The sequence below is a fragment of the Indicator indicator genome, chromosome 13 (genome assembly GCF_027791375.1).
Source record: "Indicator indicator isolate 239-I01 chromosome 13, UM_Iind_1.1, whole genome shotgun sequence".
Taxonomy (NCBI): domain Eukaryota; kingdom Metazoa; phylum Chordata; class Aves; order Piciformes; family Indicatoridae; genus Indicator; species Indicator indicator.
Genome location: NC_072022.1, coordinates 19,363,006 through 19,376,082, shown reverse-complemented (window position 1 = coordinate 19,376,082; position 13,077 = coordinate 19,363,006). Strand labels below are relative to the sequence as shown.

The 13,077-nt window shown below is 39.4% G+C and overlaps 1 protein-coding gene across 3 annotated transcripts in view; it reads right to left on the bottom strand.

The window, feature by feature from the left end:
* Positions 1–4,750: 4,750 nt before the first annotated feature.
* The window catches only part of ARMC9 (armadillo repeat containing 9), a 45,483-nt gene continuing 37,156 nt past the window's right edge, over positions 4,751–13,077 (bottom strand). For 2 of the 3 annotated variants that reach the window (XM_054385902.1, XM_054385903.1), the window contains 5 exons: positions 12,761–12,835; positions 11,628–11,718; positions 10,260–10,318; positions 5,599–5,700; positions 4,751–4,870 (listed from right to left, as the gene is read on the bottom strand). In XM_054385902.1, coding sequence (XP_054241877.1) covers positions 4,751–4,870; positions 5,599–5,700; positions 10,260–10,318; positions 11,628–11,718; positions 12,761–12,835 — 447 coding nt within the window. The remainder of the gene's footprint in view (positions 4,871–5,598; positions 5,701–10,259; positions 10,319–11,627; positions 11,719–12,760; positions 12,836–13,077) is intronic. The other variant, XM_054385904.1, reaches the window with a different exon arrangement.

Below are 13,077 nucleotides of genomic sequence, written 5' to 3'. Positions count from 1 at the left end.
CTGTGCTGCTTCAAAGCATATTTTCCAGCAAAGTAAAGGCATGCTTTGTCTGAACTTATTAATAATTCTGTACCGGATATGCTGCAAGATCCTCCACCTAAGACTGCAGAGCATTTTGCCTTAAATTCCTAATTGGAAATGTTAACGAATCCCTGCAAGTAAGGTTGAAACTCCCACATCTAAAATTCCATGATCCCCTGGGTATCAGAAGTTCAGAAACAACGTATTTCAGGAGCCTATATTCTTTTAAATTCATTCACATGTTTCTGAGCTCTCAGGTCCAGCTGAGTTTGCATTAATTTCAGTTGAAGTGGCAAGGCCAGAATCTTTAGCAGCATCACCCACAATGTAGCTATACAGCACATGGGGCTTCCCATCCTCCACAGCCTTTTGTGGTTTGAATGCACTTGCAAATCTAAGCAGATAACTGCAGCTGCCTTCAACTTTTTATACAGAGGTCTAGCCAACAGAGCCTGCAGGTGCCAGCAGACAGTGATTCCTTTAGATCCAAACAAGGGAATATTTCATCCAGTAAGGGGCTTTGCCTGTTGGGAAGTGCAGTGTCTCTGGACTCCAGCTCTTCTCCTAGCCAAAGGACATCACAGAGCGAAACACAGCATACTCTGCACTTTGGAAGCCATTAATAGGATCCTTGGCACTTCTACAGGGAGCAAGATGGAGTGAGGCAAGTGAGACCATTGGCCTCTGCTGACCACACATCCCCTTCTGTAGCCATTCATTCAGCTCAAGCCAAAATCCAACTGTGTGCCCCAAGGTCTTGCAGGCTGCCCCAGGGTCCATAAATAGAGAGCCAGTTCCAAGGCTACATTTGAAAAAATAAAACCCAACAACATACAAGCTAGTCCCCAAATGCCTGCTTCAGTCAAGAAAGCCATCAACAGTTAACAACAGCATTCACAGTACATGCTTACATGAAGGGGAATTGCAGAGGTCAGAAAGGCTGGACCTGCTCCCACCACAAACAGGGGGAAGACCACTGGGCAGAGACTGAAGCTTCTCATCCCTGTCGTGACAAGAATTGGTATCATTTTCTGGCCTGGAGAAGAAAGGAGAATGCAGAGTGATGAATGTTTGCAGTATAAAAAGTTGCATGCGTGTAAATTCTAATTCCTTCTAACTGCTTGTAATGCCATCAAAGGTACTGAAATAGTTTTATATTTTGTTCTGCAAAACTAGTGCTAAGGACATAATTTAATGAATTCCCCAAACCAGCTGATGTTAGACATATTCAAAATTAACATTTTTTCCTATTGCAATAAAACAGCCAAGGAAAGGAAACCATAACTCCTTACAGTATGAAGACCCAAAATACCAGCAGGACACTTAAAGAAAGAGACTTTAAGCAGTGGACCTGAGAGGTCTTCAATACTTAGCTCCTGATTTGCTCTTGAATACTACGAGAATTTCACTTTACAGAGCAATCTAGAATAAAGACTTTAACCAGTGTAGGTGGTAAGTAGAACTGATGATCTCCCAAGTGAGATGGATCAGTGAGAAACTGAGGTAGCTGAAGGACAGAACAGGGACAAGATTGGTTAGTAATAAGCAATAAAACACAGCAGAAGCAAGAGGTTTGTGAAAAGAAGTTGGCAGACACAGAAAATTTCTCTGCCCAGTATCAGGTTAAGGTAGCTAGACTATATTTGTAGTTAGAAGGGATGCAATCTGATGAGGCAGTTAATGATTTCACAGCTAAAACAGTTTCTAAGGAAACAGCTAGCTGAATATTAAGTACTTCAATTCCCTTTGAGTGATCCCAGCCAGTGAGTCTTTAAAGAGGACAGGGCAGTTTATAAAAAAAAGAAAAAATAAAGGCAGCTTTCCAGTATTTCCTGGCTCCCTCAGCTGCATACAGCAACAGCTTGTCCATATAGGGATCCCATGACAAAATTTATGCAAAGTAACTAGAGCCTTTTCTGCACTGGGAAGTCATAGGAAAATTAGCATGGAATAGCTGCTACATGTGCAGTGGCTATTCTGCATTCATTTTCTGTGTGAATACTTCTATTCAGCCCCAGAAATCTGCCCCTCCCCACCTCTTGGAGGTATGAATCAACAACTCAAAGAGAGACGTTATAGTATCTCCATCAACTGCTCCCTCTTTCCTGACGTTTTAAAAATGGAATATGTTACATCAAGTCTCACATGAAGACATTCAAACAAGTTATACTCACTTCAACTCTGGCTGCAAGCATTTACACAAATGTTTAATGTAGTTTAACTACTACACTGGATCCAAAGCTTCAAATAATTGAGATCAGCTGTCCCAGACTGTCCCCATGTAGACAAGCTGCATACAAGGCTAAAAAGTATGACATTTTTTATGCCATTTCATCTGATACAAATCCCAGCCACTTAAAATTATTTAAAATATTAAATACATCCAGTTTGGATATTCCTTTCACATTAAGGCAGCTAAGGCTTTCTAAGAGAGTATATCCTCATTTTATTAAATGGATTTGTACTAAAATTGGGATAGCATAAAAGCCATCAAAACTTGTCCTTTTCTGTTGTAAAAATCTAGCTCAAGAAAGTCTTCATCTATTTAATGCAGTTTTCTTGCACACAAATCAGTTAGATAAAAAATACAAAATTCTCACTCAGGGTGGTATCTCATGCTTCCTACTTCAAGCAAGGGAGCATCAAACACTCACATTATTTCTACTGTTCAGCCAGAGCAGGAGGGAAATTATTTTTCACCACGTTAGATTTCTGCTGTTTACATTTTTCCTCCCTCATTTCACAGTGAGGCAATTCATAAAGACTGCTTCACACCATCAAACTAACACTTCTCTTCGACCCAAAGCTACCAGAGCCAATGTGGTAGAACTGTGTGGAGCTTTTAATTTGTATCCAGCAGTAACCTGAAGCCATCTTGCAGAGGCATGAGCTGCATGTTCATCAGGAGATTCAAACTCTGACAAAACATGGCACCAGCATCACTCTGGTATTCCAGGATATTTAAAGTACTGCCTGGGTAGATGGGTGGTAAAGAGAGGCATCACTTCTAGAGATAATTTCTGATGACAAAACTTCTCATAGGCAAAATACTGTGCGGAGGAAGTAGACCCTGAACTCAGTAGCACCAACTCCACTGTAAAGTGGCACTTGTATAGTTAGTCATGTATTAGCCAGTGTAGATTTTTAAGGCCTGCAGTTCTTTTAGAGTTGTGCAGGGAAATGATTACATAATCACTATGCTACTAATATGAGTTTATATTAATCAGTTGCTGTTTTCTTCTAAAACACACAGACACACACTGAATATATAGGAAGAGGGCTTGTAAAAGCTGTGGACATCATGATGGTCTAAAATTAAACAACTGTGAGAATGCTGTGACCACGAAGTAAGAACTTCAAATCTGAAATCAGCTACACCAGGCAGAAGTTGTAGGCACCACGCTCAAACACTTGTCCATTCTAAGGCCCTGGTAACATAATCAATATAATCCTATATGAATGGTAGAGCTGCCACTTGGGCAACTCAGGAGGGCTCCCAGTCAGATCATCTGCTTGTAGGAATGCTAACCCCAGCACAAGATAGAGGGGAGAAAAAACCTGGACAATATAAAGATGCAAACACTCCCAATGCAGTAGGCTTCTACCAGACTCAACTACACCTGTTGAACTACAGCTGAAATCAGTCCTCACTGTTTTCTGTATGGAAATTCCACACTAGAATGGGGAAGAAATGTATTTTAAGATATAGTAAATATGAACATGAAGGCAAAGAGTGTTAGGAGGGATGAAAAGGAACGGTCTCCTAAGAGCCAGCTCTACATTCTAACTTCCTTAGACCACTGTATTTCAGGTTACCCTTTCATTTTAATGTACTTAGATATACCAATATTGTGACTTTTGAGTACTCATGTCTATTCTTAGGGTGACTTGTACTCTTTTAGATTAAGTATCTGCAGAAACAAAAACATCAGATCCTCATGATAATTGCTGCCTGTATCAGAGCTCCTAGATTTGATAAAATCCCAAATTGTATGCAACTGAACAGAAAAAAAATAATTTAATCTGAGATCTCATTGCCGTTTTACTTCATTAGTCAGGACAGTGAAAAGGAGAAGTCTCATCTCAGAAATTAAAAGATTAAGATACACACACATGGCAGAGCATATTCAAGAAGCTCTATACTATAAGATGTCTTTATTCCATTTACAATGCAGCCTTCTAACTCTGACCTGAATCACACAAGAGCAACGTGTCACAGACTCTCCTGCTGGAAAATGCATTTCTTCCAAAGCAGGAAAGCCAACCTGTAAAGGTTTTTCTCTTTTCCATTTTCTTTTGCTACCTGTTCTCACAGGTGAGTAGCAAATCTCCCCAGAACAAGACACTTCCTTGTCAATGAAGTGGAAGATCCCAGGCGTTTTAGATACTCCATGCAACTTATCAATAGAATGTATCATGAGAAAATGAAAGAACTATGAACAAGCAGGATATAATACAAATTTAAATCAAAATCATTAGCAAATATACTTATCAGTAAACATTTACTCAACTGTTCCAAATATATTAGCTTAGTCAATAAAACCTTTCTCTGCCTACAATATTCCTCTTCGTTCTTTCTTTTTTTTTTTTTGAAGCTATCATTAAGAAACGACAATGGCAATGCACTTTTTACGTAGGGGAGGTTTATTTATCAGGTAATGTTGGAGTGTTGGTTTTGTTTTTTAAAAAAGCTTTAAAAAAAATCCACCTTGGTCTCGTATGTTTGGACTTACATTAGGTACACAGTTCTGTGATAACCTGGCGTCACAGGCCTCTGGAGAGGCTCATCTATGCTCTGATGAACACTAGGAAACAGCTTCTTCTTGGTTTTTGGAGTATGAGTCATTATCTGATACACAGAAAATAAAGAAATGTAAAAAACCCAAAACCAACCAACCAAACAAAAAAACAACAGAGAGAATGCAATGAAAAGATGATTAACTGGAACCGTAGAGAAAATATCACAGAAACTAGGTAAAATTCCCTGGAATCACTGTAGGCTGTTCCCATCATCATCAGTAGACCTGTGGGCTCTGGGATCCAGAAGGTATCCAATCACATTAATCTCAAATTAGTCACAGCACACTAAATGGCATTTGTGCAAACTTTGGGCTTTTTTACTTAATGGATTTTTGCTGCTTGAGGTAAGACATACAATACTTGATCTGGTGAACACCTGCAGGAGCAGCTTTGCAACTCTTCTGTTTGTTTGTTTGGGGAGTTTATAATAATTTCAGACCAGCAGAGTGTTCCAGTACTAACTTGCTCACAGTGCTTTGCTTTGTGTGCCCACAGAGTCACTGATGTAGTGCTAGAACCCTAAGGTTGCCTTTAGCTTATTACTAAACCACAGCCTGACCACCTTGTGTGAAAGGGTAGCTACCTTTCTCAGACTTATTCTGCTTCTTCTGAACAGCAGCTAATGAATAGCTTGTGAAAGATCTGGACTGCTATGCAAGTACAACCCAGTTCTTCAAAAAACAAATTGATGAAAAGATTTAATAAAGTGATGAAACCATTGAAATTAAACAATTGAGCAAATTAATTTCTACTCAGATCCTAACAAATGGTACTCACTCCCAAGTACTCAGTTGTTAGCAGCTTCTCTCCTGCAAGCTCTCCCAGCTGAGGCTGTAAAACTTCATCTTTGTCCAGATCAGACTCCATGATGTCATGGTCCTCCTGCAACAGCAACACACACGTTCTTTCAGCTCAAGTTCCAAGAAGTTCATTTAGTTCTCACTTCAGCAGTCACTTGGATGATATATGCCAGACAAATGACTATTAGTACTGCACATGTAAGTGGTCAAATACAAGCATTTTCCACTCTAAAAGCAGATGCCTAACGACAAACTCTTAGATTAGCCAATAATATGGATACTTGGGACAGTGCTCTACAAAAATAGCATCAAGGGAAACACATTGGAAGTGTGTACAGGGAAGGTATTTCCTCCAATGGGAATGGCTGACTGATTCCAATCTTTATTTGGTGCAAAATAATGAGGCTACCATCACTCAGACCAAGTAGGTGATGGCTTCCCCAGAGCTTGCCTTTTTTGCACATTCGACGACCTCTTTACAAATGGCTTCAACCTCAACATTTTTGTTTTTATTTTGTTGTTCTCCTTGCTCATCATCTCCTTACTCACAGGCACCAAGCAGATAGAAAACATACAGGCAAAAAGGGCTCAATTCAGTAGCTCAAAGCACCATCCAGTTCTATTTCTGAAATACCCTACCTGGTTTACTACTGTGGCTCAGAAAGGGCACAAATCTCCCACAGGTCCCAAGTGATATCCAACAGCCTTGTGCAGGTGCTTTTGATGTGGTAGTTAAAGAATCATTAGATGCCTGTGTGTGAACAACTGAAGCAGTTACAGAACTACTGGAAATAATCCATGCAGTGTTCTGAGGTTTGGAGCAAAATTTTCCATAATGTATTTGTTCATGCATGGATTCAATAAAAGCCCCCTAGTTCTTCTGTAAGTGCTTTGAAGATACCAGGTTGTTAAACCTCTTCATCCTCCCAAAGATGTATTCTCTAGACAATCAGCCATAAAACATCAGGCTGTAGAGACCTCAGAAGGTGTTCAATCTGCCTTTCTCTCCAAGGCAAGGTAAGTTACCATCAGCTCTTCATTATCTGGGAAGCCAGGTAGGTGTGAAAAATATCCCAGATAGTGTAAAAACACAAATAAACACTTGTAGACTAGGCCACAACCATCTGTATCAAGCAAAATACAAAACCCCACCACACTCCGAACTCCACAATATACTATACTTTGAAAAAAAGAAACTTGACAGTTGCAAATATGAGCTTTATAAATGGTGAAGTTGTTTGTTTGATTTCTTTATAAAATCTGTTATATTAATGCAGCACCAAGAGCTAATAGTTTTCTTCAAGGATGCTTTACAGAGGACTGCAAACACTGTGCCCAGGTCAGAACATCACTTTGCTCTCTTGCATACATGATGCATTTAATTTCCCTTCACAGATCATCTTGGTTTCCCCAAGGGTTTCTACCCCTTCCAATAACCAGGTTGACAGATTTTGTCAGACTGAACACCAGCTTCTGGGAAGTACCTCTCCCTGCCAGCCTTGCTCCATGACGTTACTTAACATACCAGGTAACTGAGCCTGAACATCTCTCTCCTCTGCCTTCTTGTACAGAAGAAGAGCTTTGACAGATGTGCCACCAGGCACAGGAATAAGACCCTTCCCTACTGAAGAAAGTGTTGATGATGATGTCTACAAAGGTCCTCCTGATTTAATGGAGTATTTTGTAGTCTTTGGTTAAAGATTTTGGCTTCCAGTTGCATGCTTTTATTTACATGATGGTATAGAACACATAGGTTTTAATGAGAATGGGATTTAAGAGGTGTTGAAGAAATGTGTGCACGTGCACTTTGAGATGTGGTTTAATGCTGGTGCTAGGTTAATGGTTGATGATCTTGGGGGTCTCTTCCAACTAAAACAATTCTGATTCTATGATTCCACTGCTGAAATAACACAATCGGTGCCCTGTTCATTGTTGCTCACAGGCTACAGCAGTCGGTAGCAAAGTCCTTTAATGTAATAACCTGAAATCTTGTGGCTAGGTCTGTGACTAAGCTCTCTTTTGATGCACTCTCTAGCTGAAGTGTATTTTCACACTGCAGTTCACTGATTTTATTGCTAGGTGTTGAGTGATGTAGGATCGGAGGGTGTCTGATAAATTGTCACTGTGCAGTTAGTTATCGAACATGGCTCAAATTTGTAACTTCTGAATTAGAGCTATGATATCACATTTGCTTTTATAAGCAGCTTTTAAAGATGGCCCAGGTCAAATACAAAGCAAAAGTGAAGATCAACCATTGAAGATTAAAGTCAGTATTTCATAGAGCAGTCAAGAGAATATTAAGCACCAGAAAACATGCACTGTGACAGTGAGTGTCAACACATCCCAGCTGGCTAACACAACAAAGGTGGGTATGTACTCCAGAAGCTGGTGCATCCTGAGCTCTACATTAATCAATTTAAAGCTTAGCAGACAAATCTGAAAGCCAGTTTATTTCTGAGTAACAGTATAAACACAGTTCAAAGCATAAAAACATGAAAGGTAACAGTAACAGCATAGGGAACCTTTGCATACTCTTGGAGACAGTAAAAGCTGGAGCAAAACCTGCAAAAGAAGTCTCCATTAAAACGTCTTTGTTGTTTCTTAAGTTGTGAAGGTATAAATACTGGTACTGAGTGGATCAGCAATAAATTACAGTTTCAGTAAGCAATCTGAATGCATGTCACTAAATTAGCAATATATAGACTTATTCTGAAATAAATTCAGTGGGTGGTAGTTCAAAGTCATATAAAGGCACGACTTCTGAAAAAGTTTTCCAAATCTTTCCACTGCCAGATCATATCGGATGTTATCTCAGAACCCCATCAAAGAACAGTAAGTCACAGCATTTCTAAAATAAAGGAGGGGTCTCAAGTACTGAGGCAGAGTCAACACAACCTTTGATTACTTAACAAAGTAAGAGCATTATGCATTCTGAGTAGCATTTTGCTGCCATGCTGTTTGTAAACTCTGTTTTCCAAACTGAGAGACTAAGAAACAGGATTGGACTTCCCAGCAGCAATAAGGATTTAGTACATGCCACAATTAATGTTCCACTAGAAGCAATTTTAAAACTGGCTTAGTGAGACTTTTTAATATAATAGCAAAGCTAATGAAAAATGCAATCAGACACTTCTCTGTTTCAAAAGTCTACAGTTATTTTTGAGTCAAGTTCTAAAAAGTGACAGAAGTCCATTTGAATCATGTGATGGTGAAGCAGTAAAAATGGATTTCAAAACTATCTGACTGAGAGCCTTGGCTGGGGTTGTGAGCAGCAGCAACTTGTTAAGAGAATTCAACTTCCTTTCAATCCCAAGAGCAGGTAAAGTAATGGAAGTGTTCAGTGTTATCATGCAATTAGATGCCATGCCTTTCATGTAGGAGTCTCTTATCCCTATGCTTTCCTAACAGAACACAGTATCCTTCAAAAAAAGTATTCTGGAGCTCAAGCAAGAATATCACTGCCTTGGATTCTTATGATACACCTAAAACACCCAAAGCCTCACAACATCCGTTACAGGATGTTAAGCATCATATTAAACAAAGAGAAGTTATAATGTTTAATATCCACAAACAACAACCTTGCACAACAAGCACTGACTTTGGGTGGGAGGAGCAGAAAGATTACTGAAAACTCACTTCAGGACTACAGGAGGTGAAACAATTCCAATAATCTAACTCTATTAGAAAAAAAATTAGTTTACTATATGCCCTCAGAACAAAAGGGAGAGAGCTGATTGTTAAATAAAGCTTCATTGCAGCTCTAAACTTGGGATTTCCACACTGCTCTAAATTTAGGCAAAGTCACAAGGGTTCATGTGTTCACCATCTAGAGTGCTACAACACAAAACCAAGCTAAATAAACCAACCAGTGCAAAACTGCCCTGCATACTGCCAGGCAAAGGCTGCATTTGCCAAGCTGCTGCACCCCATGGCAGCTGAGAGCACACCACACTTGTTTTAACTGGAATATTTACATTTTTCCTAGCTTTCAAAACATAAAAGGCTCAACATGCATTTGAAAAATGCACTCAGCCAGTAAAATTGAGGCAAGGTTTAGACTGTAGCTTGGTTAACACAAGTGCTAGTGAAGAGTGACAACATGCAACAAGCCAGTAGAACGTGGATGCAACTGACTTGTTAAGATTTATGTGTCTTATTCTTTGTTGGTTCAGGACAAAAACTTAAATTTTATCTAAAACCCTTAAATATGTTCCCCAGTAAGACCTGTAGTACAAGCACAATTTGCAGAGGTCATTCATCACCTCTCAATATCACTGACTTCTTCAGGGCAAATACATGGTATAAATACATGTACACATATACACCCATCTAAATATGCTTGAAAGCAAGATTTTTACTGCTACAGTAACTCCTCATATCTTTAAGTATCTCAAACTATAATCCCTTCAGTTATGACAGAGGTGGTGACTTGCCAAAATGAAACAGTAGGGCTTCAAATGAAGAAAAGATAACAGGAAGAGATTAAATTTTCTTGTTAATGCAAGAACAATTACATAAAAGTAAAAAAAGAAAAAACAAAAAGCCATCAAAACCAAAGTGTTATTTATTAACACAAATATTTTCTGTCTAGAAGGTTAAGGATTTTTCTAAAAGGTGCCAGAAGGCCTTTACACTTACTTCCTCGTCCTCCTCTTCCTCCTCATCATCGGATGCAATACTGTCATTTAATGGCTCATCTAGAAAGAAGCAAAACAGAATGGTGTAAGTGTACAACTTAATAGCATCTCTAGTTACTGCTCCTTTTACAAGAGTATTGCCTAACTTTTACAAGAGTCAGACTCATCTTGCTTCTCATATAGACATCCCATTCCTTCCTAGACAGCTACTGGAATTATTTGCTCCTATAAAGCATTCTATGAATTACTGAAATCAGTACATATTTGGGAAAATGGCAGGACAGAAGCACTTTGGAATGATTATTTTCTCATAAATCCCACTATGATGTCTCAGTGACAATACTCGAAAGAACGTGCGTGCACTTGCAGGCTTCTCAGGTTTTCAATTAATTTTAATAAAAGACTCTACTTCTCCCTACAAACACTTCACTATACTGCTTTTATACATAAAAGATAGTGCTCACATAGAATATGTATTGTAGCTTTTGGGCAAGCTCATTTCCTTAGCAAAAAGCAGTCAGGCTTATGCTGGAAATCTGCGCACTCTACTTTTACTCAGCCGTCAGACAAAACCTTTTGAGAAATACCATGCACAGGTAGAAGAGGAGAGATTCTCTAACTCTGATGAACAAATATTGCATAGTGGCAATACAGTGCTTAAATACTTTAACGTTCTTGTTCCAGCTAGAACTATAAGATATGCTGTCTTCTGTTCATCCCAAAAGCCAAAGAACACAGTCAAACTCATTCTACTTTCACTATACAGAAAAATGTCACCTGAATTCACACCCTTTTCAGTATTTGCTTTCTCTTTCTTCACCCTTCTTTTCAGCCACAGGGAACAGAAAATACAATAAATATCCTTCACACCTGTCTGTATTAACACAGCATCTACAACTCCTGAAACACATCAACATACTCCCCTAAAAGGAGGGTCTCAGCCCCCTGTTCAGGGTAAACTATTTTGGATAACAAAGCTACACTCCTCAAAAGAGCAAGAGATGAGAAGCAGCAGGCCTAGTCCCTAAATCATGCCTTACAAATTGTACCACCTGCTTATTTTTGCCATTGACAGCATTACTGTGAGGCCAGTGGCATCAAAGAAAACAGTCATGGTCATTCTATTTACAGTCCCAAAACTTTGCAATTGAGCACTACTCAGCCATTTATTTCTTCTTTGTAAGAGTAACACAAAAAGAAATGTTAAAATACATCTGACATTCAAATCCTGACATTTACTATTCACCCTCTCTCAGACCATTACACTGTTGTTATTCTTTGAGAGCTTCAACAGCAAATAAAAACATGAGCTTTCCTATGGCTTTTCTGAAAGATTTACAGCTCAGATAGCTGCATCTGTTCTTCTGACCTGAATTGAGCTGCTTGATAATAAATTCAATCTGTCGGATCATCTCTGCATTTCCTTCCTTGATAAAGCAGCGCAGAATTTCTTCCATTCCCTGGATGTAGTGGAAAAAATTGCTAGATCAGTATTTCATGTGACCACAGTGACGGAGTTTTGTTAGCTAAAGGGTCTTTTTTTTCTTTGTGAGGAGAAACAGAGGCAATGTGAAACAAACCACCGTGTCCAGCTCTGAGAGCTCCGTTTTGTCCACGCACTTCCCAAAGACAACAGAAATATGCTGTCTAGACTGCTTCAAAGTTTAAATAGAGAAGTACCCATGATGAACAGCCAATTCTTCAATAAATCTGCTGCTTCTGCCTTCTGAACTCAGTGCATAGTAGTCAATATATTGAAAAGGGTAAATTTGCATTCACAGAGACAACAGTGCAAGGTTCAGAGAAGGAAAGTAAAAAGCTGCACCAACTTTGACCTTCTCTTAAACTCAGTTTCTCTCTTTGCAGCCCCTTGTAGAGCTGATGTTGTCTTTAATCATTTAAGATGACTTCTGATCCACTGTGCTCTGTGAGGTAAAACATCTGACAACAATGCTTAACCCTAGGTCAGTTCTTAAGATACAAAGATACACTACTAACCCGGAAATAGCTTCCTCAAATCCAGAAGTTAAGCCACACTTACTACCATTAGACTAACTTCCACAGGAGATCAATTCCTAGTTCTGCCAAAGCCTTCCTCCCGCTGCTTTCCTCAGCTAACCACATCTATATCAGGGAGAAACAAAAGCAGCAAGGGGAACTCAGCCTTTTAGTGGCTACTTAGTGGTGCAGAATGAGTTAAATAGGTGGCAGAAGCAGCAGGTCAGACGAAATAATCTCCTGGGCCACATGTTTAATTTATAATTTAGGCAGAATCTTTCACACTGGTGGAGCTTCACTTCTGGGAAAAGACCAAGAAATATGGCAAACATGTTTGAGATATTCATTCATACTTGTCTGAATATCAAAGGTGAAGGGCCTCTTCTCAAAATGCCGTGGCTCCTACCTCACAACCCTGCTGCACACTGCTCAACAGGTGCCTGTGTGCATGCCATCTTTGGCATATGTGTTAACCTTTATGGTATGAAAAGCAGCATCTCTTACCATTGCTCTGGCTTCCTCTCTGACAGAAGGGATGGCAAGAATGCTATACAGTGCTCCATTCACATATGGTTGTATCTAAGAGGAAGAAATGGTCATACCACTAAGAAAATAATTTACACTCAACCTAGTGGACTCTAAACAAAATGTAAGAGTGAAAGTGCAGAATAACCATATCCAGAGAGTTTAATCAGGCTAGCCTGCACTTGCAAAAATTCCCACCTTGGAAGCAGTGAACTTTTAGGATGCAAATATACTATGATATGGCTGACCTACAACAGCATGGTTGTATGCAGGTTTCCACACCCCACACTCCCCCT